The sequence below is a fragment of the Bacillus rossius genome, chromosome 3 (genome assembly GCF_032445375.1).
Source record: "Bacillus rossius redtenbacheri isolate Brsri chromosome 3, Brsri_v3, whole genome shotgun sequence".
Lineage (NCBI taxonomy): Eukaryota > Metazoa > Arthropoda > Insecta > Phasmatodea > Bacillidae > Bacillus > Bacillus rossius.
Genome location: NC_086332.1, coordinates 36,197,958 through 36,222,653, shown reverse-complemented (window position 1 = coordinate 36,222,653; position 24,696 = coordinate 36,197,958). Strand labels below are relative to the sequence as shown.

The 24,696-nt window shown below is 36.4% G+C and overlaps 1 protein-coding gene across 2 annotated transcripts; it reads left to right on the top strand.

The window, feature by feature from the left end:
- Window positions 1-1,626: 1,626 nt before the first annotated feature.
- On the top strand, window positions 1,627-24,665 carry LOC134530525 (uncharacterized). 2 transcript variants are annotated; one of them, XM_063365419.1, is made up of 3 exons: window positions 1,627-1,750; window positions 13,877-14,682; window positions 15,038-24,665. In XM_063365419.1, exons 2-3 carry the CDS (start codon window positions 13,936-13,938, stop codon window positions 15,326-15,328), a joined length of 1,038 nt encoding a protein of 345 aa, XP_063221489.1. In that variant the 5' UTR covers window positions 1,627-1,750; window positions 13,877-13,935; the 3' UTR covers window positions 15,329-24,665. The 2 variants fall into 2 exon arrangements, with proteins under 2 accessions (XP_063221489.1, XP_063221490.1); XM_063365420.1 differs by lacking the exon at window positions 1,627-1,750 and adding an exon at window positions 1,764-1,881.
- Window positions 24,666-24,696: the final 31 nt, after the last annotated feature.

The window sequence follows — 24,696 nt, the reverse complement described above, 5'->3', positions numbered from 1 at the left end:
AAAAGCCTACCCTCGTCCTGACCAGCGACGCTGAGTGACTATGCTTACCAGCACTGGGAAACCGCGCCCCCTCCACTCTCGTGACCAGCCGTGCCCGTGACTCGCTCACGACTGACTCCTATCCGTGCACGGCGCTACCCCTCCTGTCGCGTCTCCCCCTCCCCTCACCGTCTCCCACAGAGCTTGTGACATGTCGCAGGCGGGACGGGAACTAAGTCGCCTAGTGCACAATCAAAACATAAAGACCCTTCAAATAAAAGTAAAAATATATACAAATTCAGTCTCTTCTGCGATACATAAATTGTCTCGTCGCCGGGAAGTACTGTCGTACTTGTTGGTACCACAGCGCCTCGCTGGACCCTACCCCCCCCCCCCTTCCCTGCCTTAGCTACACTGCACCACACACGCATAACTGGCAGGAGGGGCGTTGCCTCGTCATAACGGCCTGTATGGAGCTAGGTAGGCACTTGGTTCAATGTCAAAATATTGGTATTGCAATACAGACTAGTGTTATGGGGGGGGGGGGGGGGGGAGTTATAGTCCAGTTAATGATACTAAATAAGCATACTATTCAAAAACGTTAAAAATAGTGCTTATATTGTTCCCTGTCCAAAACCTCCATTTTCTCACACCTGTACACTAAGAATGATGGGGTGGTAATGACGTAAGATATGCCAACTTGGTGACGTCATCAATAGTGTTATGGATTCAGGACCTAATACAGTTCAAGTGACCAAATTCGATGTGTGATACGAACTTTTACCTAAGAAAATACATACTTCAAAATATCACGAATTATCAAAACTCAACTACAGAGTGAGCTGTAACACAGACGGAATCCAAATACCCGCTTTTAGGACACAAAAACGCAATATTTGCAACACATAAAAAGATTAATTCGTATACATTTATTATTTTAGCTTAGAAAATTGAGAAGGCTAAAAAAATTAATTATATACATTACAAATTTACTTACTTTGATTAAAGAACAAACCAAACAAGCTCTTAATCCTCTTAGATCTTTCGGAATAGTTTCCAAAGACATTATTCTGATTCATTAATGTGCAGCAAGCCAAGGGCTATATTTTTATAAACAACAAACAGCTGGACAGCTTACGCAGTTTGACAAAACTAAAAAAATAAAATATCCTCAAGTTAAATTGCCATTGAAGAAAGAAACATATTTTTTTTAAAAGTTTTAATTTTATCATTTTATTTTTATTTTTATAAAAGAGCAAAAATACATGCTATATAACTCGTCACATCTGTGTAAAAAAAATTATACACATATATATAAATATTTTAAAAAAAGGTACAAATATTACATTATACATACATCTACTTTTATATTACAATGGATAGATACACAACAATTTAACATAATTATTCCATATTCATATATTCAGTAACACTATAATATGATCCATTTAAAAGAAATTTAAATAAGTGTTTTTTATCTCCTTAATAGTTATTTTTTCGTCTTTTACTTGAATAAAAGGGCTAATTTGAGTGAAAATAATTTTTTAACACATTTAAAATTTGTTCACACATTCATAAACATATTTGTTTAGTATAGCAGAAAGTAAAATTCCCTAAAAGGAAACAAAGAAGATATACCAATTTCTCATTATCGTTGCCAATACTGAACACTAAAGAAGGACAGTAAAAACAGTCAAATAGTAAACACCGACGTCAACGAAGTGTATTTGTGTTTGTCACCTGTTTGACGAGAAGGTGGAAGGTTTTTAACGTAAGTTATTTTAATTAGCCGACAAAGCCACTTGTCCACAGAACAAGGTTGTTTATACAGGGCGGAGTCACATCAGAGGTGTCACAGGGCAGTGTATTGGGTTTATTGCTCTTTACCATCATGGTAAACAGGTAAACAATATACAAAAATTGATTAATGGAACCATGCGACTGTTTTTTGAATAGAAATGCAGAGGTGGGAGTTAACAAGAGAATTTAGAAAATAAAAAAGTGGATTGGAAAAAATTATATTAGGATAATATGGGCAAGACAAAGGTAGTCGGTAGTCAAATTTACAAGAAAAGTAACCAGTGAATTAGAGGGTCTACCACTGAAGGGAGAATAGGGGAGACCAACAGCTAGAAATACCTAGGAATAGTTATAGGAATATTTTTTTTTAGGAGGGGAGGGGGGGGGGGGGTAAGCAGTGCAGGAAGTTGTGAAGAAGTGCAGGCAGGCTTTATGTTTGTGGTTAAAGGAAGCAGTTGGGAGGAAGCAGTTTACTGAAGGCGAAGGTGGGTAAATATGTATTGTACGGATTAGCGCCAAAAAAAATCGTACAAATATGAAATAACTTTCATTAAATGCTCTTTTACGTCCTCTTTTCAAAACCGCCTGCGGAGATTAAAAATTCCAATTACTTTTGGAGATATCTCCGTTCTTATTTTGCAATACAAGCCCTATGTAATCATTCAACAGACGCCATTTTATATTTTGCCGTGTGTGCGTGAAACGTGAATGCCTAAATACCAGAATTTTTCCATTATGTAAGGTTAGTTACATGATAAATACTTCAAAATAAACGGAAATTAAAAATAATATCAATTAATTTTACTTGTATAGTTTTAAGTATTTATAATGCAACTGACCTGACCTAACAAAACGGGACAAAGGTAGATTAGGTCAGGTCAGCTACAGTGTAAATACTTTGAAACTGAACGGACATTAAAAATAATAAAAATTAATTTTAATAGTTTTTTAGTTTTAAAGTATTTATAATGTAGCTGACCTGACCTAACAAACCGGGAAAAAGGATGAACAGTAGGAACTCACGTAATTTTCTTTTTACGTGATGTAGTCGTTCAACTACGTCGCGAAAAAAAAAAAATCATACTTGTAAACAAGCAACAATGGTGAACGCGGGAAGCCTACGATTCACTCATCCTTCTGGACATACCCGAATACTCACGTTGGCAAGCCTTCTTTCAACAGACGAGAGGCAAACGCCCGATCGTGCATCTTCGGTTGTTTTTTTTTTTTGTTTATTGTAAATAAATATGCAACTCATGAAAACTAATGGTCAATTAGGTTTTGTTAGCTACATTATAAATACTTCAAAACATTGTGGATGGTTGATTTGGTTAGGATAGCTACATTAAAAATACTGTAAAATCATGTAAACGGTTTCCTAGCGCTGGATAGCTACATATTAAAAAGTTATTTGCTAAGCAACCCTAAAATGATTTTACAGTTTTTTTTAATGTAGCTATACTTACCTAATATAACCAACCATCCACAATGTTTTAAAGTATTTTTAATTACTTCTTGCTAATTTTAAGAAAAGAAGGCTTGCCAACGTGAGTATTCGGGTATGTCCAGAAGGATGTGTGAATCGTAGGCTTCCCGCTCACGCGGCATCAGTGCACAGAATGAAAATTAAAAAATTCCATATCTCCTAAAGTATTTGGAATTTCTGATCTCCGCCGGGTTTAATGAAAAGAGGAAGTTAAAGAGCACAGAATAAAGGTATTTTCGGAATTTTAAAAATTGTTTTTAAAAAAATAGCCAAAAAATGAATATTAAAAAATTCGATATCTCCAAAAGTAATTGGAATTTTTTATCTCCGCAGGCGGTTCTGAAAAGAGGACGTAAGATAGCATATTGTTACGATCGCGCTTGGCTGCAGTGCTTGGCGTCGCCGCGCTCGTTCGGCCTGTCTGCGCCCCCTTCCACCCGCATCCTCTCCCTGGTATCTCGTGTCATACTATCACGCGACATCCTGACTGTCGCGGCGCGCACCTGCCTCAGATCGAGTTACTTAAGGGAGGCCGCACTGCGGAATGGAGGGACTCAGACATGTTTATCGGTGTGTTTTGTGGGAACCCGATGCTTGTTGAGTTTATCGGCGTTCTTTGAGCAGCCGCCGCGTCCTTCGAGGACTCACGACGCGTTTCTGGGCATTTCGACGACGAAGGTTGTGCGATATCTCGGAGACATGCCCGATTGTTCTGGACGGGAACCCAAGGGTTATATAAGGAGGTTGGGCCGACCTTCGAGTGGAGTTCAGTAAGCAGTTCAGTGGGGAGTTCTCCCGCGGCGGAGTTTCCGGGCGATAGTGCCGCGGGTGCGGCAGAGTGGCGAAGTCCTTGGACGAAGGTTCCAGGGCAGAGAGTTCAGTGGGGAGTTCTCCCGCGGCGGAGTTTCCGGGCGATAGTGCCGCGGGTGCGGCAGAGTGGCGAAGTCCCTGGACGAAGGTTCCAGGGCAGAGAGTCTGAGTGAGTGAGTGGAGTCGGGAGTTCTCCCGCGGCGGAGTTTCCGGGCGATAGTGCCGCGGGTGCGGTAGAGTGGCGAAGTCCCTGGACGAAGGTTCCAGGGCAGGGAGTGAGTGAGTTCAGTGGAGTCGGGAGGTTCCGGGCGATAGAGTCGCGGGCGTGGCGGAGTCCCGAGTGAAGTTGCGAGCGAGTCGTCGTGTGGGATCTCGGCGAAGGGTGTGACGGCGGCGGCGGAGTGCGGCGACGGAGTCCCGCGGCGGAGACCCACGAGGGGTGCTGCGGCGAGAGTTGCGCCGGAAGTGCGGCCCAGCGAGGTGTGTGAAACGAGTGACTGGGGAATTGACATTTATTTAAGTGTAGTAAATTATTTGCCATCTTAGAAGATTAATTGTAAATGATAAGTAGTGGAAATAAATAAAACTGTGTGGTGAAATAAAATCTATTAATTGGGCTATCCTTTACGAACCCCCGCGGTAAATCGTAACAATATAATGAAAGTTATTTCATATTTGTACGATTTTTTTTGGCGCTAATCCGTACAATACATATTTACCCGAAGGTGTACACCATGGTGTGCCCGATTATGAAATATGCTGTGACAGTGTGGGATACATGACACAGCAATATTCAACATTCTCGCTTTCTTGGGGCGCGGGTAGTTCGAGGTGTGCCACTCCAAACTTTGGCGTATGGTTTCAGGGTTGTACTGGAAAACACATGATTTATTGTATGTTATTACATTGTCTAGAAAGTGCGGTTGGTAAATATGTATTGTACGGATTAGCGCCAAAAAAAATCGTACAAATATGAAATAACTTTCATTATATGCTATCTTACGTCCTCTTTTCAGAACCGCCTGCGGAGATAAAAAATTCCAATTACTTTTGGAGATATCGAATTTTTTAATATTCATTTTTTGGCGATTTTTTTAAAAAAAAATTTTAAAAATCCGAAAATACCTTTATTCTGTGCTCTTTAACTTCCTCTTTCATTAAACCCGGCGGAGATCATAAATTCCAAATACTTTAGGAGATATGGAATTTTTTAATTTTCATGTTGTGCACTGATGCGTAGGCTTCCCGCGTTCACCATTGTTGCTTGTTTACAAGTATTATTATGTTTTTTTTTTTTTTTTTTCACGACGTAGTTGAACGACTACATCACGTAAAAAGAAAATTACGTGAGTTCCTACTGTTCATCCTTTTTCCCGGTTTGTTAGGTCAGGTCAGCTACATTATAAATACTTTAAAACTAAACAACCATTAAAATTAATTTTTATTATTTTTAATGTCCATTCAGTTTCAAAGTATTTATACTGTAGCTGACCTGACCTAATCTACCTTTGTCCCGTTTTGTTAGGTCAGGTCAGTTACATTATAAATACTTAAAACTATACAAGTAAAATTAATTGATATTATTTTTAATTTCCGTTTATTTTGAAGTATTTATCATGTAACTAACCTTACCTAATGGAAAATTTCTGTTATGTAGGCATTCACGCACACACGGCAAAATATAAAATGGCGTCTGTTGAATGATTACATAGGGCTTGTATTGCAAAATAAGAACGGCGATATCTCCAAAAGTAATTGGAATTTTTAATCTCCGCAGGCGGTTTTGAAAAGAGGACGTAAAAGAGCATATAATGAAAGTTATTTCATATTTTTACGATTTTTTTTGGCGCTAATCCGTACAATACATATTTACCGTGCGGTTCACTTTCTAACTTCTCCAACATCTCACGGGAAACAACTCTTTTTTGTTCATGAGTCAACATTGTTGGCACCAATTTCGCATAAACCTTCCGCATGTTCAAATTTTCAGAAATAATTTTGTTAACTATTGTTTTGCACATGTTTAGGTCTTCGGTGATTAATCTTCTGCTCAAACGACGATTGGAGTCCAAGATATTTTTTACCTTGGCCACATTTTCGTTCAAACCACTCGTTGAAGGGTGTCCATATCGCTCGATGTCTTTAACTGTCTCCCGTCCATTCTTGAACTCACTGAACCACCGGAAAACCTGAGGCCTTGACAGGGCGACATCTTTGTAAGCCTCCTTAACCAGGGCAAGTGTCTAAGAAGCGGTTTTGCCCAGGCGAAAGCAAATTTAATCGCGTAGCGCTGCTCCAGCAAACGCTCAAATTGGATGTTTTCTGCTGTGACAAAAACTCAAATACAGCTTGTGTGCCATGCGTAATCCACTCTGCGTCAGAGCTCGGACGCGACTGCCTCCAGGTCCTTTGCTTAGTTTAGACCCCCACCACAAATCCTCCCACCGGGCGACAGGAGCTCCATGGAGCGGCCAGTCTCATTACTGTACAGACAAACCCTGTAAATAGCGTGCCACCAACCCAGAAGAGGGTGCGAGAGAATGCATTTAGATGCAGTGTGACGTTCCCTTAAACAATAACTTGCTTTAGTTTTATTTCCCAAGGGTTCTGCATTTATAGCCACATTCATCGACCACTATTTAAATAACTTCGCTGATCCTATCGTCTCCAGGCAGACTCAAACATTCCTGAACGTACTCCGGTACGGCAATACTGTGTTTAAACTTTATATATTTGAGTACTGTCATTTTAAAGGTTTTTTTTTTTTTTTTTTAACTTTATATGTTTCAGTTATGTGAATGGTTTTATTATGTCTTATATTCTATACTATAATAAAACTGTAGAACTGTTGTGTCTGTACATTGAAAATATTTGCAAAAAACTGATTGAGGGTGATGGAGTGTAACAGAATACAATAAGGCTATTTTTAAAAACTTTTCTTTTTGTCTGTTTCTGTGTTTAAACATGTTAATCTCTAAAACTACTAGATGAATTTTCATGGGGTTTTCACAGGTAACTTCAGCGTAGCTTAGGGCAACATATAGGCTTTATTTCAAAAAATCAGTTCATGGAAAAAAAGATATCTTAATTAAAAAATTTAGGTGTCTACTCAGCTTAGTACAGTTCATAGAAAAATCAAAAAATAGCGCTTTTTTAGTTGCCTTTTAAAAGGTCCTCACAGATGAAGGGTGCAGGGGAAAATCCAACAGAGTCCAAAAAAGTTAAAATTGAGGTTATGATTGTAATTCAGTGCTGTCATGCTTTATTGTAACATTGCAAGTTGATAAAATGGAAAAAACGATGCAGTCCAAAGGTATTGCAGCTTTTATTTTTATAGTGCAGGGGAAAAACCAACAGAGTCCATCTGAAACAGGGGAATAACCAACACAGTCCTAGTTCTGACTTATGTGATTCTTGTAGGGTATTGCACTGCTGTGTGTTATATTATCTTTGGCCCAGACGGTTTTTATTGTTTTATGTTGTTTGTGTGTTTGTGTTTATTGATGCAGATTGTATTGTGTTATACCAGTTATAAAAGATTCTTACAATCAATGTTTCATGGTGAATGAAATAATTCTTCAATTTCTGTAGTAACTTGTGTGCAAACAATGATTGACGACGAATTTCAATTACTTGAAAGTGAAGTGAGTGATGAAAATGTACATGCACGTGATGAAACAACAACGAAAAAACGCATGAAATTTGGTCGCCTCAAAGATGTTACCAAGCAGCTGCGGGCAACGACATTTGAAACTGGAGTTGACTGTCAGTGTAAACGGTTTGAATGTTTTCAGAATATTTCTTTGGCTGAACGAAATGAATTAATAAGAACATTCAACAACATTGGACATGAAGGTGGTACTAATGCACAGAACAGTTATCTCTCAGGCCTTATTTCAACACATCCTGTGGCACGGCGAAGACCAAGGAAGAATGTAGAAGATGCTAGGTTAAATGATAGTTCCTATAGCTACAAAGTTCGTGTGGTAAGGAGTGGCTGTACAGTATAAGTACCAGTATTCTTTAAAGGGTTCCAGTCACTGTTTGGAATTAAACCCTCCCGGTTACACACAATCAAAACATCTTTGAGAACAACAGGCACGTCACCTATTGATGGACGAGGCAAACACGCTAATCGCCCTCATAAGCTCACTGAACAGACCCGTGAAGCTGTGATGCAGTTTTTTGGTAGTTTAAAGGGACGTAAAGCACACTACAGCTTGAAAGACTCTCAAAAAGTGTATCTTCCAGAGGAATTGAATGTCAAAAAACTTCTTGGGCTATTTTTGACTAAACATCTCAATATTGACATCTCTTATGAAACATTCCGAAAAATTTTCGTGTCTGAGTTCAACATTGCTTTCGGCTATCCTCGAACCGAAACATGCTGTTGGTGTGATGAACATAAAGCCAAACTCACCGATACCGCTAGAAAAATTGCCAGTGCTACAAGTAATGAGGATCTAGTGAAGTTGCAGGAGGATCATAGGAGGCTAGAAGATGAGAGAACACTTCACCTCAAGAAAGCTGACTGGTTATACAAAAAGAAAAGAAGTGCCAAAAAGGAAGCTATGCAGTCTCCAACTGTTGAGGCCATTGCTATTGATTTCGGGGCAAATCTTCCTACGCCAAACATAACCTCAAGTGAGGTGTACTTTAGAAGACAGCTTGCGTTTTACATCTTCAATGTACATGTTTTATCAAGTGGCTCCTCAATAATGTATACCTATCACCAGACAGTGGCAAAAAAGGGGTCAGATGATGTTTGCTCAATGCTGTATCATTTTTTCTACACCTATCTGGACACTGGCATTCAAAAGCTTCATATCTTCGCCGACTCATGTGCAGGACAAAACAAAAATCATAATATCATTCAGTTCCTGCACTATGTAACTACAGAATTAAGGCGTTTTGAGATGGTTACTGTTACATACCCGGTGCGTGGCCATTCTTTCATGGAACCTGATAAAAATATGGGATTAATCCTTAAGCATGCAAAGGCTGAAACTCCTAATGCCTGGAGAGAAGTTATCGAAGGGGCCAGAGCCAAGCCGAATCCGTTTGTTGTTGTATCATGTGGCCAAACAATGTTCAAAGCCTGGGGTGGATTTCTTTCTTCAAAATTGTACAAGAAGAAGCTTCCTTTTGCTATAAGGCCAGTAAAACAGCTAAGATTCGTTCAATCAGATCCAAAAACCGTAGATCACAGAGAAATGTACAATGGAGTGTTCTTCTCTGCACTTGTAAAGGATCAATTGAAGAAGCGGCAGAAAAAATCCACACTGCCAAATCTTCAAGAACCTGCCCAGCTCTACCTTGCACCTATTCCTCTGCCCAATGAGAAGTGTCGAGACCTGGAAATCCTGTCAAAGTTCTGTGAAGATGAGGGATCCAAGGAATACTACAGACAACTTCTTGCTATTCATCAGCACAGCCATGATAATGACATCCCTGATGAGGAAAGTGATATCTAGATGTGTGCTGATAATTTCAATATTATAAAGATATCTGTGGAAAGATACTGTCACACAATTAAATAGAAAATCATCTTTTTTTTTTGCTATCAGAATTTTATATCTTATATTGTTTTAATGTTAGTTGAACATAAAAAGAAACCATTGACCTCAAATAATTTAACGAAGGTATATACTCTGTAGATTGTTTCTTGTTGTTTTCAGACTTAATAGTCTAATAAAACATTCAATAATAAACAATATTTCCAGAAATATATTGAGCCTATTACAAAATCCAGGGGAATAACCAACAGAGTCCAGTCACTGTTTCAGTAAATAATTAATTGTGCAATAAAATAAAAACAGAATATTACTGTATTTTCAAGGGGAACACAACGAGGTCTAAACTAATTTTTTAAATAATTGATACAAACATGGACACTACATTATATCACTTATAACGTTTCAAACTTTCTTTTCTCTCTCCTGCACAATTTAGTTTTATGGACCCTGTTGGTTTTTCCCCTGCACCCTTCAGATGGTTTTTGGATAATTACCTCAGTGACAAAAGTATTTTCAGAAGTCAGAATCAAGCACCACAATCTTATTTATGCTTATACAAACATTGAATTTACTTGGCTAGGATATACTGCAGCAGATAAACTACAGTAATTTATTGAGTTTGCTTTGGGATTTGGGTGCCTACTTGTTATTTTGAGTGGCTACTTATTACGTTCTCTCCAAAGTAACATCATAGAGGCGGAAATTTCGACGGGAAGTTCTGCAGGCGAGCAAGATTTTATACCCTGAATCTCGCTTATTCCTAACGATTTCCCATTTCACCTTAATCATGTACAATTCCGGTGACCTTGTGTTATGCCATACCCTAAACTAAGCACAAGGCCAGATGCTGCATGTTGCGGGCTTGGACCTTAGTGTCAGTTGGTTTTCGCACGGCCAGCTCTAAGTGGCTCTTTCCCGTGTTAGTGAAGCAAACAAGCTCTTTGTTTATGTTCCCAATCATACTACCTCAAACATTGTGTACAAAGAACGTTGTGTCAAAAATAAATTGTGCACGTACAAAGTAGGGGGCACAGCTAGTTTTTTAAATAAATGCGTCACGAACCCAGTATAACAGTGGCAGTGGGCATTTTCTGATGTCCTGCCGAGTCGAGGCTACTATCGCCCAAGGCACGATGTGCTTGCACCCCTAGGACTTGCTTGTTGTCATTGATAGATAATTCTGTTTTCGACGTGTAATTAATTTCAGTTGCTTTAATTATATCCTTGGGGCCTGTCTCGGAAGGCAAACTGCTTAAATAATTATTTTTTAACTCTTATAAGGGACTTTTTCATCACCGCGAAGAAGAACTATGTCAGCCACGAGGGTGACTGACTAGGTACAATACTGTGTAGTCCGACTAATCCAAACCTCACTTATCCGAAAATTTGGCTAATCCAAAAGAGTTTAGGGTGAAAAATAAATACTATAAATGTTTTGTATTTTAAAAATTACTTTTTGTGTGTTAACCAAATTATCAACATGTTTAGTGATGTCATACTTTTAAAAGTGTTATAAGTTGTGTTACGTGAAAACTTAATACTTACATAGATGTTTATTACTACACATTGTTGCATTATGACAATTATTTGACTAATCAAATTTAACTAACATGGTAATCCGAACAGGTCTCAGTCCCAATTAGTTTGGATTAGCGGGACTCCTAATTCTTGCCATAATGTGTTTCAATGGTTAACTATCAAATGTATGAGCGCTGTGCAGTTTATTCTGACTAATAAAACGTGTTAATCAAAAAAAGCTTTAAGTGTTTTACCACGTGTCTACAGGTACTAGTACCAGGCATGTGGGACCTTTGAGACCTCATTGGGTAGGTTCTTTCAGTTAGTGTGCCTGACGCTCAGAGCGGGCCAGGTCAGGAGGATTGGGGTAGCTGTTTGGGGGTAGTTCGAGTCTCGTCTCCTCAAGGGCCATGTCGTGCAGTGAGAGAAATTCTTCCGATGCTAGGTCCGTGTGATCAACATACAGTGGTGGCCATGCAACACATCTATAGGCAGTTACGGACGTGCAAAGCCCCAGAGACATCGATTGTCACCCTTAATGTGGCGCTTGATATTAGCATGCAGCTGCCCAGACATCAAAAGTACCTATCTGAAATGTCTGACTTAACCTAATAAACCTTTGACTTTAGTTACGACCACCTAGACCTCCAAACACAGCATTTTTAAAAAAACTACCGTTCCTGAAAATAACAACCTTTGGCAATGTAAAACAAAATCAAAACACACACACACACACGTTACTCCCTTGGATAAAAAAAATTACTCTTTTTCTTTTTTAACCCTTTCCTGCCTAGAAATGTAAAAAAATTGAATTTTGTAAATTTTATTTAATTTTTATATTTAAGTAGGCATGAAAGGAGACCATAATTTTTTCCAAATTTTTTTAAATTTATATTTAATATATTTTTTAATAATGGGACTTTTAAGTCCTGACAGGCATTTATCATGTGTCCAGCTCAAGGAACGAAAAAAAAGGCGCTCCAGACTGGTGCAGCGCTGCCGTATTAGTGCTGCAACCTCTCGGCTGTCAATTGAACTTCTTCGACAACTGGCAGAGCGGAGCTGTACAGGGGACCCAGAGGTCCCGACAGGCAGCATGTGGTTTCAAACATGCACACAACTATTTCTATGGGGCTTCAAACATTGTGGGACTCACAAGTCCCGCCAGGCAGGAAAGGGTTAAATAAAAAATAACATAGTAAACAAATAGATTCTCCTTTGAAATTTGTGAGAAAAAAATTATTTTAATCTAGTTCCAGATTCAGAAAGCTTAACGTAAGAACTAAGACATCAAATTATTAGGAATGTATTACAAAGTGATGCTATTGTGGGTATGTACACCTGGCTTAACTTTTTTGGTTTTTATTGTTTCTTTTGTTTTGTCATATGTTTGTTGAGGCAGAGTGTTTTTGTAGCTTCTTGTACATCCAACCACACCATGCAACACTGCACATAGCTGGTGTTGACCTTTGCAAAGGTCATGTTTACTGGCAGTTCACGCTGTGTATGGCACACTAGTAAACAGCAGAACAAAAACTACCTTGCAACTGTAAGAGTGAATTACATTTATGTTTTTTACTTTGAAAATTACTTGTGTGATTCTGATTGCTATTGAGCATGATCAAACCAATGCTACTTGTAGACAGTGTTGTCAAAAGTTGCAACTAACAAAAGTGTATTCAAATAACATTGTGTGATACCTTAGTAATTGTGAAATTTAGTGTTCTGTACATATCAGCCAATCTCTATGACACATTTGGTTAAAGTGCTAACTATTGCAGTGCCAGTGATTCTTGGTTCAAATCCCAATATAGGTATATGTGCTGTTTTTAATTGTAGGATTAGAAATCTAATAAACTAAAAAAATCTGTACATATCATACTTTTTCATTAAAAGGTTATCAAAAAATGCATCCTAATTACTCCCAAATTTTTCCACTTGAATGATTAAATATGATATTTTAATACATTACCATGTTGGACTTGCTGTATCATATGAAATCTGGATGAAATATTATTTAATATAATATTTTAGGCAGTATTTACCTTCTCTTGGGAACAGACTGTCCCTGTAAAAATAAAGATAATAGAGCTGCTTGGAAACATAATTGTCTTCTGGTAGAAGACTTGATGGATTCTTATCTGGAATTAGTGTGTGCTGAACTAGGTGTGTACTGCATATGTGACATGTTGCCACCTGCCAGACTCAAAACAACACTGAGAACTGACAAAACACTGTAAAGACATAAAAAAAAACCACAAGGTTAATGTTGTAGTGTTTTTAGTTACTGCCCCTCCTTCCTCTATAACTCACACAAACATAACCAGTTATTGTTTCCATTCTTTTACCAATAACACCTGTGTTATTAATAATCTACCTTCAGCATTTAAACGCTAAGTACGTAGTGTGAATTTTGTTTGCACTTGCCTGAAGGGAATGTTGAGTGTTATAGAAAATACTAACTGTAATTAACAATGTAAAAAAAATTTCTGTGATTTCTGTAAAAACAATTTTTATAGAACAGGTTTACGTTAGTGTAAATATTTTTCATTGAAATAACTGCAACAGGAAGTAAAAGCGTTTTCTTGCAGCATATGGGTGAGTGTTGCCGTACCATCAGTATTATTGTTTGAGTGTGTATCGTTGTGCTGTTTGGGCAGCTGCGAGTACATCTTCCGCATTTGCATGACAGTTCAATATTTGCAGCATGCCAGCAAGTGTCTTTTTTCCATTTGCTTGAAATGTGTGTGTTTGTGCTTTTCTATAGAAAATGAGGGCAGAAGAGGTACGTAGCCAGTAAACCCTTGGCAGCTGTCAGACGCTGCAATGTCGTCTGACTTGGAACCCCACTGCGCCGTCTCCCGGCGGATGGTGCTTCACGTTCTGGACGCGACCAGCCTAGCGGTCGTCCTCATCATCCAGGGCAGCATCCTCAACTTCTACATCATCTCCTACTACAAGACCAACGTGTCGGGGTACTTCTGGTTCATCGGGGACTTCACGGCGCTGTTCATCTTTGCGGCGGCCCTCACCATCTCTTACCAGTACATCTCCTACCTGGAGAGCAATGACCGAGGAAGCAGCTTCAGTCTCACCCCCAAGATCATGTGCACGTACTACCCCTCGTCCAAGCTGGGGATCCTGCCGCTCAGCTACGTGTCCTGGCTGCTCTACTCGGGTCTCATGGTGGCCAAGGTCATAGTGATCTTCAAGTCGGACATCCCGGACGACCTGAAGACCACGGAGCTGTTCGGCCCGAAGCTGCTCCAGATAGCCATCGCGGCCTCCGGCGTGATCTTCCTGCTGCTGGCGGAGGGGCACAGCCCCGCCAAGCGCCACACGCTCCAGCACGCCTACGTCACCTCCACCTGCACCAAGACCGGCATCGAGATCCTCGACTCCGTGGACCTGCTGCAGCTGCTGTTGGTCAACGAGACGCTCATGGTGCTCACGTTCGAGCTGGAGAACGCGGTGCTGTTCCTCTGCTCGTTCACGTTCCTGTTCCCGGCGCTGGCGCTGTACCGCCTCAGCCTCTCGGACGAAGTGGCGGAGCGCACCGCGGTGCCACTCAAGGTATCCTTAGAAATGTTTTCTTTCAGATGTTGGTCATTCAGTCCTCTCACATATTTATAATAATAAAGTCTCAACTCTTACCATACTTTCAAACACCTATAACTGTGCACAAAGTTTAAAACTGGACTAAATGATTGAATAAATAGCCTAGTATTTTCCACTTACAAGATTTGAATCAAATTTGCTCTGATGAACTGTGATAATTTGACTGCTCAATCCCCTAGGTTCTCTTGTGAAACTGTTAAATTTACTTTTGTTTGATTAAAAAAATGTAAAACTGCATTTTTTCTTTTATTTCATGCAGCACTATTTTGAGAATTTGTTTGTGTGAGATATCTTTTCCTCTTCCTTTCAGGTGGTATACGATATTTGCCACCTTCTGTTCCTTGATGTGCCGTTCCTGGTGCTGCGTATCTACATCTGGTACTACTACCACAAGGATGCCTCCGTGTTCGTGGTGAAGAATACCTTCGGAATAATCGGAGCGCTGCGCAGCTTGTGCCCCGACATCGGTGAGATCATCCAGAGAACCAGGAAGACGGCGCAGACGGCCGGGGGCGGTGGCAACGGCTACCTGCAGTCCCCGACGGGGGAGCCAGAGGCCGTGGAGATGCGCGAGCTGACACGGCCGCTGGAGCACGGCTGAGCGAGGTGGCTGGCACACGAATCCCACGGAGTGTTTGTAGAAGGTACTACAGAGGCGTGTAGGACTTCCTATTCAAGGAAGGCGTAGTTCAGGCACACTTCTAGAGTAAGATAAAACAAAATTGTACAAAGAAAAATATGAAATAACATTTTTGGAAGGCAATGGTTGATATTTTCATACATATACATATTACAAAACCTTTTTGTGTTTTTGATGAATTGAGAACTAATGCTGGTACATGTTCTTTCTTGTTCAGTGTTGAGGTCATCGGTAGCTGGTAAGACAGTTTTTGTTCATGTTACTGTGCACATTTAAGTCACTTTTGCTGTTTAATGAAATTATTCTTTCGAAATATTACTCTATGTGTAGTTATGTGTATTGTGGTAAGCTTTAATGTGCATAAATATAGGCCTATATTTTAATAGTATTCTAGGATATAGGTAGTTTTTTTTTCTTTCAATTTTTAAACCCTTTCTTTAGTAGTTTTTTAATTTTTAATAATTTTTTTTAGTGAGCAGGTTAGTTGCTTTTAAGTGCTGTGTGCGGTTTTTTTTTTTTAATTTGTGTAAAATATAACAGACATTGAAGAAATTAAGCATGCAGAAGAAATGTGTTTTTAGGAAAGCATTTTACATTTGCTGGGTGTATGAATGTGTTGTATGTAGCATTTTATATGTTCAGGCTTAAGGTAATGCTAGTCCCATTTTGTACTGAAATTTATCTGTTTTTACCTTAGCTTCAAATTATGTGTGGGCATTTTTAAATGTCACAGCAAATGAGTAAAGACTGGCTATTATCAAACATATAGTTGCATGTGTTTAGAGGTATAATACATATAAATAATTTTATAATCTTGTTTGAGCTTTGAATTTTTGTTCATCCTAATTTTTAAGAGTTTATTTTTAAATATTCATATATGAAATTAAAACATTTTTAATCAACTTGTTTATAGCTGTTGATTTTTTAATAGAAGTTTCAGATTGGGTACATAGTATTATTTTATATTAAATGTATAAATTTATTTATTTTAGTTTTTGGTTAATTTCACAGTTTTAATTTTATATCATTGTAGTTTGTAATTTCTTGAACTGTTTGTTTATTATACATGCATAGTCAGAATGCATAAATAACAAAATTAGTATTTATATGTCTGTACCAGTACACATTAGGAAACTTGAGATTGTTCACTTGTGCTTATTTATTGGCACTCTGCAGGAAAGAGCAATATTTTATTTTATTTTAGTGAGCCACTTCAAGCTTAGAAGTGTGGTGTATGGTCTGCAGAAGTACAAGCTATTTAAGCCTTAAATATGTAGGGTAACGAAACTGGCTTTTCACACTGGCAAATAAAGTAGTGTGTTACTGCTAGCTTCTGAATGTAGATCACACAGAGGTGATAAAGCTCTTTGCTTAATTATTACATCTGATCCTTAGATTGCAATTTATAGTTTAATAGGCATTTACTCTTTCTTTCCTATACACAATTTCTGCTGTTAGTGCTCTCCATGTTCATACTTTCTCTGTTGCAATATAGCCTAAAAATTTTAATTGAGAATTTCAGAAATACATTTTAGTTTTGTAGTTGGAAGCAGCATATTGAAATTCTGTCTCTAAGGTCATTTTAAGGGTGCAAAACATTTAAAACTTAAATATTGATGCATATCGAAACACATCAAATCACAACTGCTCAAATATGACCAAATTTTATTGAAATGTTTAAGGCAAGTAGATCTATATTTTTGGATGTTACAGAAGTATGCTTAATCTTAACTTTTTGCTTTTTACAAAGTAATTAATTATTTTCATGCCTGAGGAGGTTATATTTATGAAGGTACACATTGAAAAATACTTTTGGCCAAACTTTTTGTTTTTACATATATATGGCCGACAAAAGTGTGAAATGTGTAGAGAAGGAAGGAATTGAAAACATTTTCAAACTAAACATCATAGTAATAGTTTTGTAAGTTATTATTTTCTTCATAAATGCGAGCATGCACTGGAGTCGGATATTAAGCGGTGGATAGCTCACAAGTGACACACTAAACCGAACTGATTCATTTATTTTTTGCTTGCTTAAAATTCTTTCCTCCTGATATCAAATTACTGATGTTAATTAAAAGCTTCTGAAGCATCCTACTGTTTAAAATATGACATAAACGTCTGCAAAATTAAAACCGAAAACAAAAAAAAAATTGTAGTAAATAGATAAATGAATACAGGGATATCATTGCTAGTTCTTTACAACATACATTTCACATTTTGTTGTGTTAAATTGTGATATACAAAGTTTAAAGTTATAATATTTACTAGTTTATGCTTACATTTGTAGAGAACAATTTTTGTCATTTATAGTACATGGTTATTTTTTTAACAAATTTTTATAGCTATTAATTTGTTTTGTAATTTAAAATGAGTTTACATAAGTGTATCTGCATAAGTATAGCCTAAAAAACTAAAATTTTAATGTAAATAAATATTTATGCATTCATTAATCAGTGGAGCTCAACTTCTCAACAACTGGCATTATTGATCTTGCAAAAGCGCACAGCATTTTTTCTGCATTAAAATGTTTAATACAATTGATAGTCAAATAGATTATTTGTAGTAATCTAAACACACAGTGAATTAACAGAAAATGAACAAATCATCAGAGATTTCTCAATGTTGTAGATATACTTATATGTATGTACTGTATTCTGTTTGGAATTGTTAGTAATTCAACAGGTGCTATTTTCAACTATTTTACAACTAACTATGGTAATATTTTCATAGGAACTGAAGAGCTTTTACCAAGCGACAAACAACGAACACAAATAACAAAGGTGTCATCTATTTAGATCTGATAGAAATTCATTGTTTCTTAATTTATTAAGTATGTTTTAAATAATATTTAAGTAGTCAGACTGATCTCATGACTGTTGTAATGTTCTCTTGCAGTAGAGGTAAGTGACTGAGTGAAAAATCTTTTAGACAGAAACCATTGCACATCTGCTGGAGTTTTAAAACATGTACTTGATTCAAAACATGAGCTTTCTGGGACCAAAATCTGCATTATTTTCTAAAGCCAGGTTAGACTTCACAAATGTGTGTATTAGGGTTGGATCGATTCTACATTTCTTTGATTCCAATTCCACAATTTCCCTCAATTCTGGATTATTGAAATTCAAGAAGAAGATTAACACTTAAGAAGTCTAAATATACATACGTTTTCTGAAAATTTACATTTTAAAATCTTGCAAGTATTGCGAAATACATAATTAAAACTGCTCAAAATCCGTGATTTTGTGTTCTTGTGAAATTCCTCTCTCCTGCCATGATCTTTTTTGTCCTATTTGTTTTATTTCAATTGATTTACAAACGTGAAAGTTTACATTGAAATTAAAACACTTAACTGATGAGATATTTTGTGTTTATCGTGATTCAAATGCACAATAGATTTAATAACAACGCAAGCTATTGTGGTAATGGCAAATAAAACATTAACACAAACTGAAAATAGTGCATTTTGTTAAAAAATTGGTTAACACATGAAAAGCAACTTGTGATCAAAAATAAATAGCATTCAATTTAATGACTTTATATATGTGTAAATCCAATTTTTAACTAATTTCTTCCAAGCGAAAAATATATAGATAAAATTATCAAAAATATAACGTGAAATTAACTTTAGTAAACAAAAGATTTAAAAAAAAACATGGTTGGCCAGCCTGTGTTAAATTATTTACTTCAACATGGTATAATGATTGCTGTTCAATGTTGGCAGTGAAATATAGTATTTCAACAAGTGGAGAGCAAAGTTACATTAATGTTGTATCTACGAAATAAAGCTGTTATATTGAAATGAGTTAACAATGTTTTCACCGCAAGCATAGAAATCTAACTTTGGTTAGTAGGTACAGTGTTATATATGAGCATAGGTGATTGCGTTGTGATTTAACCTTAAATTTATTTACAGCTTGAGAATCTACGGTTATGATTCCAGGTAGAATCGGTGGAATCGAAGCACCAGAATCGACATGCCTATCCCGAGTGTGTATAGTTAAGTCAATGTCATTTGTTTGTTGGCTGTTGCATACTTGAATTTCTCTTCAAGCTGCGCTTGATTCTCGGATAATTTTTGTGTGTTTTCTCATAGCATTTTAGTTCTTCACTGGGTATAGAATTACAAGTAATCCAATAATGAGGAACACTCAAGTTCCTTTACAATCTAGACTGTAGCCAAATTAAAAAAAAACTTATTTCACGAATTTTTAACAATTGCTGTGGCGCATGACCAAAATTTGCACTCCCTGATCTTTTTAATTTTTTTGTTTTCATCTTAAAAGCAAATACAGCATTTTTATTTGTATCAAAAGTCTTCCATATACCCTGATGGACATTGAACTGCTGGGGCTGCTTAGAAAATAAGTTTTTTAAAAGAATAGCACAGGTGTGTTGTGTGTATGTGGCAGAGTTACAGTCATAATTTCATTTGGATGTCTGTACGTTCATTTGTGGTTTGTTCCTATTTTATGTTATATCATGATAATTTTTGTGAGAGAGCTTAGCTGCATTCATTAGTCTCCTCATGTCATTACATTTGTGGCATACATTTGTGTATATGCTGTAAGACATAGTATTACATAGCCCAGTTTGTTTTTCGTCTTCCAAACCACTTTCTTCCAGTAATTTTATTACTATGCTGTTATTTACATGTTGGTCTTCCTCACTTTCTTCCAATTGGCTTTGTCTACTCTTTTATTTTAGTTTCTGTTTTTTGGAGCATTTCTTTGGTGCTGATTAATTTCTGACCTTATCTGGACCACATACTTGACTGATAACAGAAATATTACTTTTTTACCATCTGCATAAAATATTCTACACTTGCACTAGTAAAAATGATTTCTAAGGCTGTTTAAATGAAATGGCAAAATAATTTAACATATCAAGTTGTAACATTAGTTAGGCAGCTTTTATCATGGTAGAGCAATAAGTAAGTTATTGTAAAAATGTACTTTAGAGTTTACATGCATAAAAATGTGTAATTAAAATATTTGTAAAGCTTTTTCTAAAAAATGTTAGTCTTGCAGTAATATAAATTGGGGTTTTTACAGACATTTATGTATGTTATTTAATACATCATTGAAAACCAGTGTTCAGAAGTGTTCAAAAACCAAGAAAAAAAATATTTTATAAAGTGGTTGTATACAGTGGCAGATCTAGGTAAGGGGGCTCACATATAAAAAAACTATTGTTTTTCTTAGAATATTTAATTTTATTAAGTACAATTGGCAACTAGGAGGAAGTTGCTCCCGATCTCCTACACCCCCTCCCCCATGTTATGATTTGCCACTGGTTTTGTTACTTTTTCTGTCCAAGTGATGATTCACCGAAGTCTTGACCTAATCCTTGCAAAACATTTAATTATTTATTCACTTAACTTGGACAGATACGTGTAAGTTAGTTTGATATATCGTAAGTGGATTGGTAGTTTTTATTACATTTTTTCTTCAGCTTGTGTTTAGCTGTGTTTGTAGGGTAGTCTGCAGTATGTGTATGTGTTCATTGATGTTCCTTTCCATGCTTGCCTCCAATTTGTGGCACACTTTGTTGAATAGCATTTTGTATGCTTAGTTAGAAATAGTGGTGTGTACTGCTTTTTGAATTATGAATTTTGAATCTGTGCTGTAATTATTTATACATTAATGTCAATAATGCATTGTTGATTCTTACAAATAATTTAGTTTTTCTTCAAGTTCTCTCAGTCATAATGATTATAAATATTGATTTTAGGAAATGTAAATTGTTTATTCATAATGTTTTCACTCCTGTGGTATTTCAAACTAAAACAGTTATTATTGTTTGTATTATTGCATTTTACTTCATGTTGCATTTGAAAATATTTCTGTAGAATTTAATTCTTTTTATAATTTATATTAGTTGTATTCAACAGATTTTGTGTATAGAATGTATTTATGAATTTCATGTATCGGAACATTTAGTGATGTTGATTCCATATGTCAGAGTCTTTCCATTTGTATATTAGGTATGAATTAATTATTGAAAAACATTATGTCAGTCATGAATGAATTTTTCAATCACATTCAGAGGTCTTAATGTTTTTATCTCTTTTACAGATTAAATTTTTTTATGTGTTTATTTGCGTTGTTATTACTTCAAAAAATTGCATTTTTATGAATAATAAATGCTTTGTAGAAAGTTCACACCTGTCAAAGTGTTCCCCAAGTAGAGCTATAAATAATATAGTTTGTGTTATTAACTGCATCTTCACTCTTGAGTTAAGCACTGCTTAACGTTGACTTATGGGGAGTCTCTCTTTGCATTCTTTTGCTACTGGTTGTAAATCTCAATTTAATGCTGCATGCTCCTGCCTAGTGGTTTGATCAAATTGTCAGCTTACCTATTTGAGAAGAGATCTGTAATTTTTTCTGGACTTAACTAAGTGCTGACAAATTTCCGGGAAGTACCTACATATTCTTGATGATTTTGTCCAGGTGTTGAGAACTGCATAAGTTCATACATAAGTTCTGCATAACTGCATAAATTCATTATGTGCAAGATGAGAAATTTGATTTCTGAAATATTCATTTAAACTATAAAAGTGAGCATGTTCACAAATTTTTAATATTTTTATTCTTAATAAGCTGAGAAAAAGAGTTTGATTTTATTAAGTGTATTATTGTAGCCAAATGTAATGAAACAACAAATGTGTTAGTTAACATACCTAATCAAAATTAATGATAATTGTGTAAGGTTTGCCATTTTACAAAATTTATTTTTAATGAAGTTGAAAAGAAGTGAGTGGGATTTTATTAACATTAAATGTAACTCCAAATACAATTTAATGAGAAACAAGATTTGGGCACGTGTAGTATACATTACAAATGAGCAGGCTTATATAATTACCATTTTCTAAATTCCATCCCTGAATGATTTTGTATTGACTGAAACCCACATAAAAATGATATTCCATTGAATATATTGCTGTAATTAGAAATTTTGGTGTTTGTTACATTATCTTCCTACAACATTGCAATATTAACACAGCACTTAAATTTACTTAACTGAAGCTGTGGGTGCTAAGCTAGTAATTTATAAAATAACAAGGGGAAATAAAACTTGATTAGGTTTCAATCATTTATGCATATGAAGATAGGATCTACTTTTCCTCATATATATTTTTGTCTGGATTTACTAGGGAGTTTGCATATGTAAAGAGAGAGACTGATTTTTTGAAAGTTTTAATGGCGGAGCAATTGTAAATGCAATTTTAATTTGGCTGCTTTTACATACCTTAAATATAGACACATTATCATAGTCACTTGCTATTTATCTGTTTTTGTATTAGCAATAGTTTAAGTAACTTGCCATAACACCGGCTTTACACATAGTAAAGAGGCTTCATTTGGGGTGTTAGGGACTCATTTTCCAAAATCTTAGGTTGATGGTGATTTTCCTCTTATTTTGGTCAATAAAACTGTGTATTTTACTTACATAGAAAACCAACACCCAAATATTCTTGTCTGTATATTTCGAACCTATTTTTTACAAAGCTTGATGGTACACACTTTTTTTTTAATTTTAATTTTTATTTTATTTTATCTATCAGTCCATAGCACAAACAATTTTAAGTGTCAACTTTTGAGCCAGTTACGTATAATTGGCCATGTGAAAAACATGGTTTTTCCAGGTTAATAATTTCCACAAAGAGTGATTGCCCTTGTGCCTTGTTGATACTCGTAACGAAGGTAAGCTGCAATCACTTGAAATTGAAGGGTGTATTTGCATCACTGGGTATTATTGCAAGAAATTAATATGTCTTCACCTGCAACATTCCCATTGATAATGATGGCCTTTATGCTCTCTGGCACAAAAGGATTAAGAGTTTGGAAAGGGAGTTGTTTTTGAAGTGAAACTTATTGGGCATGATGTTAATAAAATTTCAAGGCCAAATTTTAATGCAACGTTTCTGACGCGAAAATCACAAGAATAAGTACTTGATCAGAGAGAGAGAGAGCGCGCACTATACTATATACGTTGAGCTCAATTTAGTTCTCCTCTTGGTGCAATGATTCATCCCCCGCCTAAAAAAAAAGAACCGAAAGAGATAGATGAACGAAAGAAAAAGACAGTGTGTGTGCACACGCATGTGCTTGTTTCAGGGAATAGATATAGGTATACTATACAGTAAGCTGTGAATGTCTTGAATTTTATAGTTGCTACAGCACGCTCACGTTCCTCCTTGTTCAACCAGCAGTGTAGAGCGCGCTGTTGAGACAGTCCCTGCAGTTCCCGCATAGATACTTGTTATGAATTTCATATTTTGTTCAGACATTTAGCATGTTTCAAATGGAAAATTGTTTGGGAAAACAGTAACATGCACAGTTTTTCTGTATGGTGTATTTCAACAGTAAGTAATATTCATTTATAAAATTGTTTCTTTCTCTCTCCTTTTCTCTCTCCTGTTCTCTCTCCTGTTTTACCCCTTACTATATATGTACTTATGAGTTGAGGTTTGAATTGCCATAGTAGTTTCACTTCTATCACGTGGACCAAGCTCACGTGCTCTTTCTCCTTCCGCCCCCCCATCCCCTTTCCAGAAATTAGTTTAGGCTTAATTTTTCACTTATTTTGAAAATCAAGTATGCAAAATTTCATGAAGAACTATTAAATTCGGTTTTAAGATGTGGTAAAGGGATTTTTTTTTTTTATCTCATGAGACAGGGAGGTAGGGGTAGTTTTTTCAGAAACCCACTGTTAGTATTAATTTTCTTCTTATTTTGAACTTTGTGTGTGCAACATGTAATCAAGAAGTACCAACATTCTGCTTTATGGAGTGGGAAAGGATAATGGGGATTGTTTTTAGAAGTATGTAGACAGCAACCTTGCTATTTTTTTTTTCAAACTCAGTTTGTAAATGGCGATATACCTCCTACCTCTGAGCTTCATCACAGTCTTCTGCCTTGCTAGCTTCAAAATCTTTTTTATTAATCTCATTTTCTATAAAGCTGTTGTCATGTTATCCAGTAATACACTCAATCCTTCAACTTGTGTAGGAAAAAAATACATCAGTGAATTCTGTAGGAAGGTCAATTCCTTTATGTCTCATCTTATGAAACTCATCAACATTTTCTTCCTGTTGAATGAGATCTTGTTTCCATTTCTTTGATGGCAGAATCTCATTAACTTTAAATGTAGGCGATGCGATAATTTTCACCAAATCCACTTACATTCCACCCAAGCACTAATTTTTTCTCAGCAGACAAAAAAATTGTTCCTTCGCAGACCTTTAAGTTTGTTTTTTTAATCATCACTTTGTCCAAACTGAAAGCGCCACTTTTCACAATTTAGTATTTCTGCAAATTGCA

Excerpts from the sequence above, each read along its gene's own strand:
- LOC134530525 (XM_063365419.1), top strand. The coding sequence starts at position 13,936 with ATGTCGTCTGACTTGGAACCCCACTGCGCCGTCTCCCGGCGGATGGTG. Across the intron at positions 14,683-15,037 it reads GCACCGCGGTGCCACTCAAG|GTGGTATACGATATTTGCCA; the intron begins GTATCCTTAGAA and ends TCTTCCTTTCAG.